Source organism: Notothenia rossii, assembly GCF_949606895.1.
Source record: "Notothenia rossii genome assembly, chromosome: 11".
NCBI classification, from domain to species: Eukaryota; Metazoa; Chordata; class Actinopteri; order Perciformes; family Nototheniidae; genus Notothenia; species Notothenia rossii.
Window position 1 is genome coordinate 48,691,188 of NC_136910.1, and position 15,010 is coordinate 48,706,197.

Here is a 15,010-nt window from a genome sequence, read left to right on the forward strand (position 1 = left end):
GACATGGGCACTCTGGAAACTGCACTTTGGTTATTAGGGACTTCCGTACCAGCAAAGTTGTGTTTGTGTTGATGCAATTTCCCACAGTGAACCATACAAATTCAAACTCTCTAGTCACATACTTCGGAGGGCGTTGTTTTTATATGTTTTTGTTCTGAGAGTTGTTTTTCAGGCCTGGCTCAGCCTTTGACACAGAGAGCAGTTGAAGATGGTATGTGAGGTATGTCAACCTACCGGAACTTTGCATACTCTTCCTCTGACACCACAGTCCTGTCTTATGACTTCTACATGCTGAATCACTGCAGCTGTCACATGTGATCAGTTGCCATGTCGTTTATTTTAATTGGGGGTATTAAAAACCACAGAGGATTGTCAAACACATGTTTAATTGCATATCTAATTTACCTTTTGATGCTATGGCCGATGTATTTCACTTAAAATCCTGTGATAGCTTCTGGCTTCAACCCAAACACTATCACTAATCGGGCTTTCTGTGTGGCACTGTTTTTCCTTTAAAAAGATGTCGCATTCTTATATTTCGTCACCTCTCATATTAATTAAATACTGTATTTCTTATGTTGTTCTTGTTTTCTGTTTAATTTGTTTGATGTTGAAGCTTGTGTAAAGGACTTTGAACTGCCTTTATGTCTGAAATGTTGTGACTTAACTGACTTTAGTTGAAACAATTCTTAAAAAGCTATTTTCAAAGATGTTCTTCTAAGAAGCGGAACTTATCTTTATCTTCATTTTAAATAATGTGTCTGTAAAATAGAACTACATGTTTTTACAGTTTGCTTTCTCCATTCATCAATCATATTTTTCGAAAGCTTGACACAATCTATAACCTTTAATTGCATGGTATCTTGATATTGATTATATATTTTTTTATAAAAAATATAAAAATATATATAAATTAGTTTTCTAAGGAAATATTGACCTTTAAATTATACATCATTGAGTTCCAATCAACTTTTCTCCAGGTTTTTATTTCTTGATGTCACAAATTAATGACACATATTTTTTAATTTCACAATTATTTGCAAACCGCATTCACAAGGTGCTAATAGTGGTGAATCATACGTGCTGTCTGTCATCCATACTGATGCAATGCAGACGATTCCTTGTAACTCAAATCTAAATGTTTTACTTGACCATTTTTGTAAATATAGTGTCACCAAAATAGTAGAGATTGATTTACTTAAATAGATTAAATCTGTTTAATGTTGTTTTTAAGGGTCTGAGTTATTAGTCCCAGCATCTTTATAGCAAGAAGGTCCTTGGCTCAAATCAAAACTGGATTTTTCCTCATGTTTTTGTAGGTTTTCCTCTTGGTGCTCAGGTTTCTTTCTGCAATTCAGCTCAAGAAGGCTACACATTATGGTACAACATTGTATGAGGACATTACCCTTAAATATTTGAATAAAGATGTGTAACTTGGGTTTAGGTGGAACAATGCAAAAAAATAAAACAGTGTGACAACATGACAGAGTGTAATAGATCACCTGTCAATCAATCAAATTCAAATTCCTTTAAGCACATTTTACCCACTGCTTTTTTCAAATGCACACATAAGAAAATAACTATTAAAACCAACACAATTATATATATTTTTCGAAATCTGTGGTAACATATTTACCAAGTTTATTTTGCATAATGTATAAGTCTGCGGTGTAATGTGTATGCCTAAGTGTGTTTTAAAAAATGCCCGTGATCACATATAAAGTGCCTTGTTTTGCCTAAATTGATACATACTGTAATCAACAATTTGAGCAATATATTGTTATTTTGTATGTTAAAGTGCTTGCTGTATTAACAGAAGAACTGCTGCAGCTCCTCTAGTATGTCATGATCTGTTAGTACCAAATTTCTCCACTAGATGGTTGTGTTGAGTTTCTCCAAACCATCTGATATGACTAATGTCCCCCTGCAGTTTACTAGGCTAAATACAGTCTATGGGCTAAACTAACACCCCATATGTTGTAGTAAAAGGAGACGTGTGGCGCAGTGGATAGAGCCTTGGTGGTGGGATCAAGGGATCACAGGTTCAAACCCCACTGCAGTCAGCATGCCGTTGTGTCCCTGGGCAAGATACTTCACCCCAAATTGCTCCTGTGGGGATTGTCCACAGTATTGAGTATGTAAATCGCTTTGGATAAAAGCGTCTAACAAGTAACAAGTAACATGTAATATAGTAACCTAGTAACCCATCTGCCAAGTATGCCATGTTTCCTAAACAAAATGAAAGGTTATTAGTTTTTGTTAGAAAATCAGACAAACAAAATAACATGAGTTCCATCTGACAGATGGAGCCATAAACACAACTCAAATGAAAACCAATATAAGAGCAAATGTATTATAAATGAATAGGTTAGAATGAATATGTTTATTTTTAGTAACATTTAAGCCCACTATGCTATCTATTCTTTTCATTGGGACCTTTCAATTTGAAAAAACATGCAAATTACCTAACTTTTAGCTATATCCCATCTAAGTATACACACCCCCAGATTAAAAAAACATAATACATTTTGTATTATTCACATAGACAACACATAAAGGCCAAAATGTAATCTACATTTGTGTAGACGGTTAAGTATCTACATTATTTACAATGTAATTTTGTTACCAATTTAGTTGTAGGCCTAAGGATATTTTAGTAAAGCTTTATTCAATAGTTTTGGATAAACCGCCTAGTAAATGTAATCCCAGTAAACCCAAGCGGAAGTTGGACTTTCCTGGGCAGGAAATTGTCATCAGTGTTTTTGTTGCTAGTGGGTACTGTTGTGTTGTGAAAATGGCGACGCCTCGTCGCTCCTCTCAGCAGCAGCAGCCGAACTCCCCACTTTCCTCCCCGCCCCGCGGCTCCTCTCGCCCCGCCACTCCTCCTGGCTGTCCGGCTGCACCCACCGACAATGCCACCTCACTTTCCCGCAGGGCCGCGTTGGACAACCAGGCTGACGGGGAGGCAGCCCCTTCATCTCCCACCGCCTCCCCAGCTCTGGCCCTCTCCGCCAGCAGCAGCAGCAGCACTAGCAGCAGCGCTAGCTCCCCGACAACCACCGAGGGCAGCGGGTCCAGCCCCGGCTCTACGCCCGACTCGGGCAGCGGTGACGCGGCCAGCAGCAGCAGCAGCAGCAGCGGCGGTGGTTCATACGGGGCTTTCAGGGACCTTTTTGAAGCTTGTCGTAACGGGGATGTGTCTAGGGTGAAGAAACTCGTGGATACACTGAATGTTAACGCAAAAGACATGGCAGGACGCAAATCTACACCCCTACATTTCGCTGCAGGTAAACACAACGGAAATCACTGTTTAGACAAACTGAAGTCTTACTCTAACTGTTTATGGAGTTGGGAGGATGCTTAGGGCGTGGGAGCGACCAGACCAGCTAATAAACAATACACTACTAGTTGTAGCCTATGTTTGACACAACAGTTTTCAGCATGGCATCACTTAAAGATATGAAATGCATCAATAAATAAAAATAACATTTTAAGATTCTAAAACATTTATTGTAACACATGATAATTACCCTGTGTATTTATGTTGTCAAAAACGAATCCCCCATCTCTTTCTGTATTAAAACTTGCTCAGCTACCCCTATAATAAATACATAAATAGTGTTAAAGTAGCTTGGGCTTCTACATATAAATATTTCCAGCAGTGTAAAGACAGCATCCTTTATCTCAGTTATACTAGAATTGCCAATTATAAAGTTGAATAATTATTCAAAATCTATTGATTTGATTACAATTAGTTGGTTCATGGCATGGTTCATTTAAAAATCAATTCTGGATTGAGTACCTAAAGGTGTGGATTTCAGGGTCTAAAGGTGCTGGACAAGTTAAGTTTTTAAAAAGGTCAACTGATTACATGAATGTAAACATGCAAAGGCATGATAATAGGTAACATATATTTGTGTGAAACTTGCACAAATAAAAACACTTTTCTTTAACAAAAGATAACAATAATGTTACAGTTGATAAAAAAAAAGTCCTTTTGCTTATATCAATGAATAGGATTTCTCCAAAATGTAACAATTTCAAAAATAAATGACACACAATAACTCTATAAAACTGGTATTTTGTGTCATTATTCAACAAAAGCTTGAAACAACTTTTACTTGGTGTGTGGGATTACTGTCCATCCATAGAAATATCTTGATTCTTACATAAATCGATATTTTTTCCCCAGCCTTAACTAAAGGACAGGCGGTGCAACACACATTATGTTTGGGCAGAGCAATTTCACACCTGGAGATAAGGGCCCTGTAACTATTTTTGTTCCTGATTTAGAAAACTCACTTAGCATTGGTAGAAGTAAGACTATTTGGAATGAAATGTACCAAATAATAAACCTTAAATCGTGTTGTTGGATAGCTCGGTAGTTAGAGCTGGACACCCATAGAGTTGAACCTGTTAAGTAAGCAGGTTCAACTGCCGAGCTCACCGAACATTTCAGGCAATGTTATCCCATCTATCTCCCCCTTCCAACTCTTCATCTCCAATAAAGGCCCAAAAACATATATATATTAAAAAAAAAGGAAAAGTAATCAGGAAAGGGCTGAAATGTCAGTTTGTGTGTTAAACTTTACACCGGCACAGTCATTTGACAGGTGCTTCATGGGTTAAGAGAAGCAGGACCAAAAGAAAGGTATTCTACACTCTTGTTTTTGCCACAAGCAAGAATACATAGAAAAGACTAAAGATAAAATATCATTTTTTTCATTTGAGTCTAAAACATACTTGTTTATGTTCCACGGCTATGAAACGTGCTCATCTTGACTTAAGCTTTTCAGCTCCAGGGTGGACTGTTTTAAATTCTTTCATCTGTGCAGGCAAAAAGATAAAAGCAGAATAACTCGCACAGCTGCTTCAGATCTCAGGCCTTCCTAATCCTCAGCAGCTTGAGCAGTGAGCAGAACTCTGGAGTCCCGTGGCACGTCTGTAGTGAAGACATAACAAGCTTCAGCTGAGAGCCGCTTTCCCAAACAGCTGCCACGTGGATGCCTTACATGACAAATAAACAAAATGTATAAAAAGGAAAAAAAGCCCAGAAGACAATTGAGAGTCTAGTATCAATTATTAACATGATACGGGAATACAATTGAAAACAGACACAGCAGTTTTTTGTTTCTGCTGTGTTGCTCCTAGATGACTGCTTCCAGTTTGAGGACATCTGGGATCCTCTCTTCTTGCAACGCTGCAGATTGGATTTAACCCTACATAAATAATTGATATGCAATATGATTTTTTTCTGGGCAAGACGAATCAATTGCCTAACACCTACTTCCCTCCTCCCTATCTTTTCTTTCTCCTCTCTCCTCTCTCCCTGATCTTTTCTCAGGTTTTGGGCGGAGGGATGTGGTCGACCACCTTCTTCAGATGGGCGCCAATGTGCACGCTCGGGACGATGGGGGTCTGATCCCGCTTCACAACGCCTGCTCATTCGGCCATTCTGAGGTGAGACTTTACACAGAAATGTCAACAGTACTCCCCCCTTTATCCCAGATGAAAATATGGAAAGAAAACATCATCTGGCAGACCATTTTTTAACCCAAATTAGATTAGATTACTTTATTGTCATTACATAATGCAAGCAGAGTTTAACGACATTAAGAAGGTCTAACCAGATTGCAAATAGTCAGTTATATACACATCTATCAGCAGTCTGTACAAAATAAATGCACTATACAAATATACAAGTAAAGGTATATAGTAAGTCAAATGCATAAATAAAAATAAATACACCCAAATATTTTAGATTTTACATCTTTTAAGGAACTTAGAAAGATAGTCTGTTTATAAATCATAATCATGGGAGAGAAAAGCTTTTAGATTTGACTTTAAAGGGGACCTATCATGCAAACTGCACTTTTTGATGTCTTTTATACATGAATGTGTCCCCGGTGTGTCAGGGAACTCACGCAGCGTCAGAAGATAAAACCCTTTCTTTTCCTCCGTACCCACATTTCTAAAAACGGGGCTACAACGGAGCTGATCCAGATTTGCGTCCAATATGACGTAATATCAGAAATGTAGGCTGGCTTTACACCCACCACGGCCCAATCAGAAATGTTGCTATCGGAAACAATGCCCGACTGTTTTGGACGTAATGTGGTCGGTGCATGTTTACGTTAGCATCGCTAACACTCAGAGCTAACCTGTAAAATAAAAAGGAACTCACCTTGTGGTATAACCGGCAAGAGAGAAAGAGCTCCATACTGTTTCAGAAATATTCCTTGATAATCCATGATATGGGGTTTCATCACCGCAATATTTGCCGGTAGAATCTCCCGCATGAGCTCGGCCCCCTCCTTCTTTTTAATATTTTTTTTTTTTAACCTTTATACCCCAAATCAACACTTTTGAAACAGGAAGTGAAATAGAGGGATATGAGGCATGGCTAGAATGGGTAATCTGAAACATTTATACCAGGGGTCGGCAACCCCTGGCACGCGTGCCAGCATTGGCACGCGGCACCGTAACCAGTGGCACACTAGGAATAAGTCGAATAAGTGTGCAAAAATATTTAAATTGTATTTTCGGATCCTGAACGAGACCGCCGCCAGAGTGCGTCTCCCCGTTACCTGCAGAAGGAAGCCATGCCCGCAACGCAGCCCCGCTCTCTTTATCTCCAGGTGACATTCTGCCGCTTTCCTCCGTGGTGCAGTGCTGATCGTTTCACCACTGAGGAAAGCACCTCACAAATTGCAGTACCCATAAGGAGCTGTACAAATGCCGCAGTTTTTGCGTGGCTGTGTATTTAGTTGAAAGCCCAGTGGCGATCTGCTCATCTCTCATCGACATAATATGCTACAAAGGGGCGGACTGGCCATCTGTGTGTTGAACTTTCCTGTCGGCTCCCAGACCGTAGTCGAGGAGGGCAGAAGCAACAAGCTTCAGGTTCAATAACCCACTTTAGAGAGAGGCGAGCTCTTCTTCGGAGGCCGTTGCATTTATTTAGCTGTTCTTCTGTTTCACAAAATACATCACAGACCTCTGTTTTTCTGCTTCCTCGTTTCACTTCCAGAAACATACACACGTTCTCTCCATAGGTTCTCTCACTGTCGCTCTACCATCCACAAACACACATGCACAAGCCACACCCCTCTCTCTCCCTCTCTCTTAAAGGGACAGCGATCTCATCTCATTCTGCATGACCCTAATATCATAACTTGTGTGCTCTGGAGAATCACAGAACGGACGATCGTCCTTATTATTATGCCGTTTAAACCAATTATTTAAATGTGTTTGTTCAATTCGGCATCATGCGAGTTGCGCTGAAAGGTCCACACACTGCTTCCCCACAGCGAGGCTCCCCCGCCCTCCTGCTGATAGTTGACGAGCGTCAAGCTCCTCAACCCCCCCCCCCCCCCCCCCCCTCCCGTTGATAATCCTCGATCGTTGGCACGCTGATAACAATTATTTTTTTAAATGGCACTTCATATCAAAAAGGTTGCCGACCCCTGATTTATACATATACACACATTAAGATAAAAACACAACCATCAATATAAACAAAATAACAGTCACTTCAATATCATTTTATGTGTAATAATTACTTATTTTTTCTTCATTCAGATTACTTACATTTCCTACACATTGATTATGCTAGTGGTGTTTTATAAAAACTCTTTACTCTGGGAAAGCAAGCATGCTGTAGATGGACACATCCATGTGAGTGCAGTCTGCGGGAGTGTGACCCCCCCCTTGAGGGCACACAGAGGTGGAAACCACTCTTCCATTATCCTGCTTGGAACAAAGGACAGTTTATACTTTCATAGAATGTAATTCATTGCTGGCAATAAAAAGATGTAAGGGCACAACATACTGTGAAGTGGTAAAATCTGAAATGGCTGTAGGAGTAAACTGCAATCACTATTTTTATGAGAGCAGAAGATTATTCTAAACTATGATGTGCACAGTCAGCCTTGAAAATGACTTTGAGAAAATATGAATGTTCTCTGTCATTGCTGCTTTGATATTCTGCCGAGGCATGGTGATGCTTTTGAATATGTGCTAATGATTTTTGCCCTCATGGCCATTACCCACGGTGATCAGTGTGATTTTTACAGTTTGGATAGTTTCAGAGGCTTTTAGAGCGTTCTTTGAGAGCACTTTACAACCTTGTCAGAGAAAGCGCTGTGCTAATGCAGCTGTGTGATGAGAGTCAACGCTGTCCAACTGAAAGCATTCGCACAGCAAACACACAGTTGAATCTTTCATAAAATGAAGATTAAACCCTTCAAGTGAGAAAAAAAGCAGTGCCTGAAGAAACAAGTATCTGGCCATCTTATTACACAACTAAGAGCAAGATGTATTCTGAGTTTGACAGCCGCCTTGGTGTTATTTTTTAATACAAGTTGAAACTCCACACTACTATTCGTGTTGGTGAGGAACCATGTAAATAGATAAGTCATTTTGAAACTCCACACTACTATTCGTGTTGGTGAGGAACCATGTAAATAGATAAGTCATTTTGAAACTCCACACTACTATTCGTGTTGGTGAGGAACCATGTAAATAGATAAGTCATTTTGAAAGGTAACTGTAACATGCCCCATACCCAACGCTCAGAACCACTGATTAAGGTCATTTAATGGGATGATGTAATTTGAAGCAGGTTAGAGCCAATGTTCTTTGTTCTAAGGTTCAGTTATTAGCAGCGGCCAGGTTTCAACCTTTAGCTCTTTGCCTAAAGGGGCCTATTATGCTTTATGGGTTTTTCCCTCTCCTTTGGTATGTTCTATCGTTTTTGGTGCATGTAAATGGTCTGCAGGGTAAAAAATCCCAAAGTTCCATCCAGAGGGAGTTAAAAAATACCTTTTTGAACATTAAAGGTGGGGTAGGTCATTTTGGAGAAACCAGCTTGAGTGCACTAGAATTTGAAAATACACAGCTGGAAGAAATCTGCCACTTCCTTACAGAGCCCCTCCTCCAACACACACGAACGCGCACATGACCAATGAGGGCACGAGATAAGTTTGTTCACAGGTGGAAGGCTGACAGGCAGGGAGGCCATCCAGTTACTTTAGCCGGGCCGGCTCAGATGATTGGTCGTGCTTTTTACAGCGCTAAGGCTTCCACAGATGACATTTTTTTATGGATTGTTTGTCAAAGCACTTCAGATATTCATTGCTATCGGGATGTTAAGAGCATTCCAACACAACAATACATTGGAATACAACAAAAAGTGTATCTCGAGCCGGTTTCTCAAACTTACCTACCCCACTGTTAAAGTCACAGTAGAGGCACAAAATACAATGATGAAACCTGAAAATGAGCATTATAGGGCCCCTTTAAAGTAAACCCCTATCTCTGATCCCCTTTACTTTCTATCCTGAATGTGTGAATGAAGGCCAAATTAATCCCCGAAAAAAAAGTGAATGAACCCCACAATGTTTGGGTAACTGGGCAGTTATTGCTAATACAGCCCTAGCTTATCGTGATTAAACCTTGTCACCTGCCTGAGTCGTGAACAAATACAATGGAGAGAAAGCATCTGGGATTTGGTGATTTACTAAATAAAGAGTATATGCTGATGTTCTGTATGTTTCTTCAGGTGGTGTCCTTGCTGCTTTGTCAGGGGGCCGACCCCAACGCTCGAGACAACTGGAACTACACGCCACTCCACGAAGCTTCCATCAAGGGCAAGATAGACGTCTGTATAGGTAAGCACGAGACTCACACTGCAAATATTGTGGGATAAAGGAACAAAAGTGAGTGTTAACTGGTTTGCTAGGGGTGATTACGTAGCTATGTCGATGATAAATTGTCTAGTGAAAACATTTCAAGAGCCAGTTAGACTGTATTAGCTGTGAGCCGAGCAGAAACAGAACACATTCAGCAGTGTTGCCACAACGGTTCCCACAGTTGCATTGTTCCTTTGGGCGCAATACAATTCAGTGGTTGTTCTGGGACTTTGCTAAATATGTTCCATTATTTGCGGTGGAATTGCTGTGGTGAGTTTATAGATATTAAATGTTTGTGTGTACCCTCGGTTTTATATCCCTCCTCCTCTGCTCCTCCAAAGTCACAACCTGGTGTTCTGTATAATCACACAGTCATTTTATAATAAATCACCCGAGTGTATGTTATTAATATTTTCCATTTAACATAAAGCAGCAATTACGCCGCAAACTGCAATTACTGTGTTTTCCTATATTTTAGCCTACACATGGATTTCTTTGTCTTACAATATATGAGCTCCCACCAACATATTTTTTTCATTTTTAAAAGTGAAACAACACCGCAGGCTCAGTTCAGAATGGACATTAGCAGCAGCAGCAGCTATCTTTAAAAGGTGAATTGGACATTTGAAAGGCTTTATTACTGATCCCTGAGGAAAATTCCGAAGTAGTCGAGGTACGCTCTTGCTTGCAAAAACCGTCTAGGCAGTCGGTTGTAAGATAATCTCTTTCTGATCTTAATGGAAAAGCATTGCTCAGTGCTGGTAGTAATGACTGCGATGATAGTCGGCGTCACATTGCTGCCGGCTTCAGTCTGGAGGAAAGGAGGAAAAGTTGCTCTAGTCATTTTTATGTCCACGATAAGCTGCAGCAGTGTGTCTGGGCCCTGAATGACTGCATGGCGGCGGAGGGCTGTGTGGACAAACAACATCCTATTCTCATGGATGGCTCACACCAATAAATGGGAATGCCACTGAAATCGAGCAAACGTGATCCTTTTTGTTTGGCTCGACAGTAAAGCTATTAATTAAAGCCACGTTAGAAAAAAGGATACATATCTATGAAGAACAGAAACACCACCATATATAGAAAAGACATCAGAATGATAACACGCAATGTTGTGATTCAGGACGCCTGATTGAACGGCTGTGTGCAAAACTGTATCTCTCAGTTGGTTTTGCTTTTATCTCTGTAACAGATTTTTGAAACCTCTCAGTGGGCCCGGACTGATTCCCACGAAAACGTTTGTCCCTAGTTTTGCACATTCACCAATTCTCCCATTCGTTGGCCCAATCTCAATGTCCCCCCCTAAGGCCCTAAACCGTGAACCCTCTGGGAAATAAATGACGTCAATCGGTAAAGAGTGCAAGAGGCGGCAAGGGCTCCAGATGGTATTAAGTGAAATGGGACAGCACTGTGAGGGGACATTTCACATTACCTTGATGACACTTATAGTGGGTTTGGGACTTTTAGATTGTTCAACTGCCTGCCTTTGAACGCGTTCCAGGTTCTTTCTTTGCGAGGTGATTAGAGGTTATTGCAGATAACTGCTTTGGTTTAGCTAAAAATGGTTAAAGAATAATCTAGCTGTGTATAATCTCTTAACCTTCCATTCTGATTTCATATTTTGTACGTATCATTGATTTTTGTTGCCCCCTCCTGAACGCTATGACTTATGGGTAATACCTTAAGACAAAGTCTGCAGAGCTGCCGAATTACAGAAAGCCTGCAATAAGGGCTCAGAAAGTCAGCACGACGGCCCTAAAGCACTTGACGAATTGACAGCAGGGACAGCCGTTAGTGTGGAAATTGGGATTGGGCCCGGGAAACGAAAGGGATTGGAGCATACTGATTAATTGCTGCCATTAATTATGCAAACAGACTAGAAAATTAAAAGCTGCAAATCCTCCAGTGTTGCTCCAATATCTTATTTTCTCTGAGAAGTTCTCTGTCCTTGTGCTGAGAGGAACCTAAACCAGCTGTGTGCTGCTAGAAGAGGCAAAGGGAACCCTGCTTTACTTTGAATCGTCTTTTTTAGCTACAAACTAAACTGAGTAATGGTTGTTTGGATCTCTTGTGTGTACCGATAGCTTTTCTGCACAGGGGGTAAACCCTCGTTTGGATTTAGAATGTTAATGTCTAAACTAACGTCTAAATTAATTTGATATGGAAATTATATGACATTTGTTTGTATATTTAATGCTTTTTTTTTGTCATTTTGGCAATGCCATAGCAAGATTGAGTTTTAATAGCACTTCTCTAATGACATGTCGTTTGGAGCTGGATGAATACTTTCAATGTGTTGTGTGCCCTCTAATGACAACGCTAAAGTTTATCCTGATTTCTTTAAGCATTTGAAGTGTTAAGCCCTTCTTCTTGCTACTTTCATGATAAATCCTTCCCACAAACAGGCAGGCTGTATAGCAATTTTATAGGTGTTGAATATATCCTTAACCCCGTCCACACAGCAGCTTTAAAAAATCTTCCAACGCTTCCAACGCTTCTCTGCCCATTGACTTTGAATGGGGGTGACGTCACTTTGCCTCGCTTTTCGCCGAACTGCATTGTGGGGAAGCAAAGCGAAGATTTCCAGGATTTTCAGGATTCAAAAGTTGAGCAATGTTCAACTTTTGAAGCTGAGCTGGAAGCGTCAGCCAATCAAATCCCGTTTATGCAAATCTGACAGTACAAGCGCTAGCCAATCAAACCACGTGCAAGCTGGGAGAGCCAGACCGCAGTTCATTTCCTCATATTCCAAACGAGAAATTACGGTAGCAGATCACCCGGTTCTTTACGACCAGTAACTATTTACCGGGATACAAACCGGAGGAACCAGGCATGGAGGGAGGTGGCAGAGACAGTGGGTGAAACTGGTAGCTTTTCGCCTGTTTGGGGAGTTTATATCCAGTTTACTTCGTTTTAACATTGCTATTGCTTTGTATGTCGGGGCGGGAGATTCATGTGATTGGTTGTTGATCGCGTTGCTCGCAAAAAATCCCCAAGCTTTCAGACGCGCCCAGCTCCAAGATTTTCAAGATTTTTTCAAAGCTGCTGTGTGGACGGCCCGATATGATCGAAACTCACGAACGTGCAGTTTCTTATGTAAGATTGGCCGTCATCAGGCCAAAAAGGAGCAAGTTACTACTTCACTTTTGTGATTTTAAGAAAGTTTGGTGGATCTAGTAAGGGGACTAAGGATAAAAAGTACAACAATGCCCTTGGATTATACTCATCCTCTTGAAATTACATTCAGCAGGCTTCAGAGACAGCAGGTCATGCCGAGGATGTTGACTACTTATCCAAACACTCCACTAACTGTGTCACTGTTTGGTTGCATGATACAACAATGTTATGGTGCCATTCTGGAGCTCAGGACATCTCCAACTGTCGTCATGCACTGCTCCTGTAAACCCAGCAGTAAGCATGACCAAGCGCTGTCATGTCGGAACGCTGCCTCCCTCTGAGTTACACAGCCAAACACATCTTTTGAAGCAAAACGATGATAAATCGCAACCAGTTCAAAAAGCAAATATTTTCAGGTTACATCACCAATTTGGGAAAGCTGGCACCTTCCCTACTCCCTTTCTGAAGAAACGCATTTAGCTTCCCTCTGGCATGAACTGAAAAATACTTCTATCATTTTTCTCAAGTCTTGGATGCGAGAGTCTTTCACTGCAGCAGCAGGAGGGCATCTTTTCTGCATTACCATACAACCGTAAATAAAGACTTAATATCCTCCTTGGGTTATTTTGCTGTGGGGCACACAGTTTATTTTATGGTGTACTATAAAATAAAAAAACAAGTTAAACCATTTAGATGGGCTTTCAAAATCACACACATTTAGTTTTTTTTGTCCAAACACTATTTAAGATTCAATTTTTCTTGTTTAATGTTAATCGGAAAAGGAAAAACCTACTTTTCATGTTTAGTATGGTGTCCCTTGACTGCACAGTTACAGGCATACCGATGCATGTAAACAAAAAGCACATGACCTCTAGCGGCTTGTTTATTGGACAGAGTTTTGGAAGCCTGTCATCCTGCCAGGTTAGAGATTTGGCAGCAGAACAAGAGTCTGATTCGAATGTAACTTCAGCTCAGCATGAAGGATGCTCTGTCCTCTTCTTTGGTGCTCAGACAACTTGAGTAGGAAATTAATCTCTCATTACCTCATCCCTTCAAAATCTCATCAACAAACTTGGGATAAGAAGATCTTGGAAATCCGAAAGCAGCCACCTGATTGGCTGGAGAGGGGAGTTTAAGAACCCACCGCCTCCGTGAAAATCAGTTTAGTAGTCCGTTTAACTGTGTCCTCAATTCCAACGCCTCAGCTCCATTTGACTGGTTGTTGTTGCGATCGTAGACAACTGAATTTCAAACCCTTTTTCTGAATGACATTTATTTTGAATTCATAAATGTATTTGCTTCAATTGATTTTAATTTGAGAAGGCTTGTCCGTGGGTTTCAAATTAACTTAGACATCTGTTGTGTGGCAGGTTAAGACAGTTGCATTTATGAGTTCAATAAGATACCAACAATTTATTTTAATGATTGCCCTTATTTGTTGGATTAAATATTATCTGTGAAATGAGCAATTTATCGTTCTCCTGTCTAAGGTCTTCATTGTATTTTTCCCTTTCAAAATATATTCAAAAAGTATTAGTTGACTTCTCCAAATGCAAAGGAATTGTGGTTCAATGCGTCCTTTTAAAAAAAAAAACTCCTTAAGCAAAGGGTACACTGGACCCAACAGCAACATTTAGTTTCAACCTTGGTAATAGAGTACCTTTTTTTGATGCACATGTTTTTTTAACTCTGCATGACACAAGATATAGGACCTAAGATACGCTTCTAGTAGCCATTTTTAGGAACATTGGAGGTTCACCACCATCGTATCATGATCAGTATCACTACTACAACGTTTTCAATGAAGAAAAAGGAAAACATGTTGGGAAAGAATAAGCTTTCAAATAGTTTAGACTGTCGGGATCATGGAGTGGAGGGATGGAGGGATAAACTCAGACGAGGGGAATGAGGTGATTAGGCAGGAGAAGCATCAGGGGTGCTGATTGGCTGGAGAAAAACACTGGGAGCAGGGAAGACTAACGAGGCTGATTCTGAACAGGTGTGTAGAAGGGCAAAGTAGGGACAGGCAGCTCAGGACCACAGGAGTCAGACTGACAGTTTTACAACTGACAACCCAAAGTGTAATGGGTTCTATCTTTGCCAATGCTACATCCTTCCACCAATTATCACAAATCCGGCAAAACAAAACGTCCATGGCGAGGTAATGAATGTACTACCCCGATGCTGAAAGCAGTCGT

General features: G+C 40.5%; 1 protein-coding gene across 3 annotated transcripts in view; it reads left to right on the forward strand.

Annotated features, from left to right (window-relative positions):
* Positions 1-2,748: 2,748 nt before the first annotated feature.
* LOC307025839 (poly [ADP-ribose] polymerase tankyrase-1) overlaps positions 2,749-15,010 on the forward strand; it is a 90,093-nt gene continuing 77,831 nt past the window's right edge. The window contains exons 1-3 of one of the 3 annotated variants that reach the window (XM_079660762.1): positions 2,749-3,287; positions 5,345-5,460; positions 9,563-9,671. In XM_079660762.1, coding sequence (XP_079516888.1) covers positions 2,795-3,287; positions 5,345-5,460; positions 9,563-9,671 — 718 coding nt within the window. In that variant the 5' untranslated portion in view covers positions 2,749-2,794. Of the gene's footprint in view, positions 3,288-5,344; positions 5,461-9,562; positions 9,672-15,010 lie in introns of those variants that run through there. The other 2 variants (XM_079660763.1, XM_079660764.1) reach the window with 2 other exon arrangements.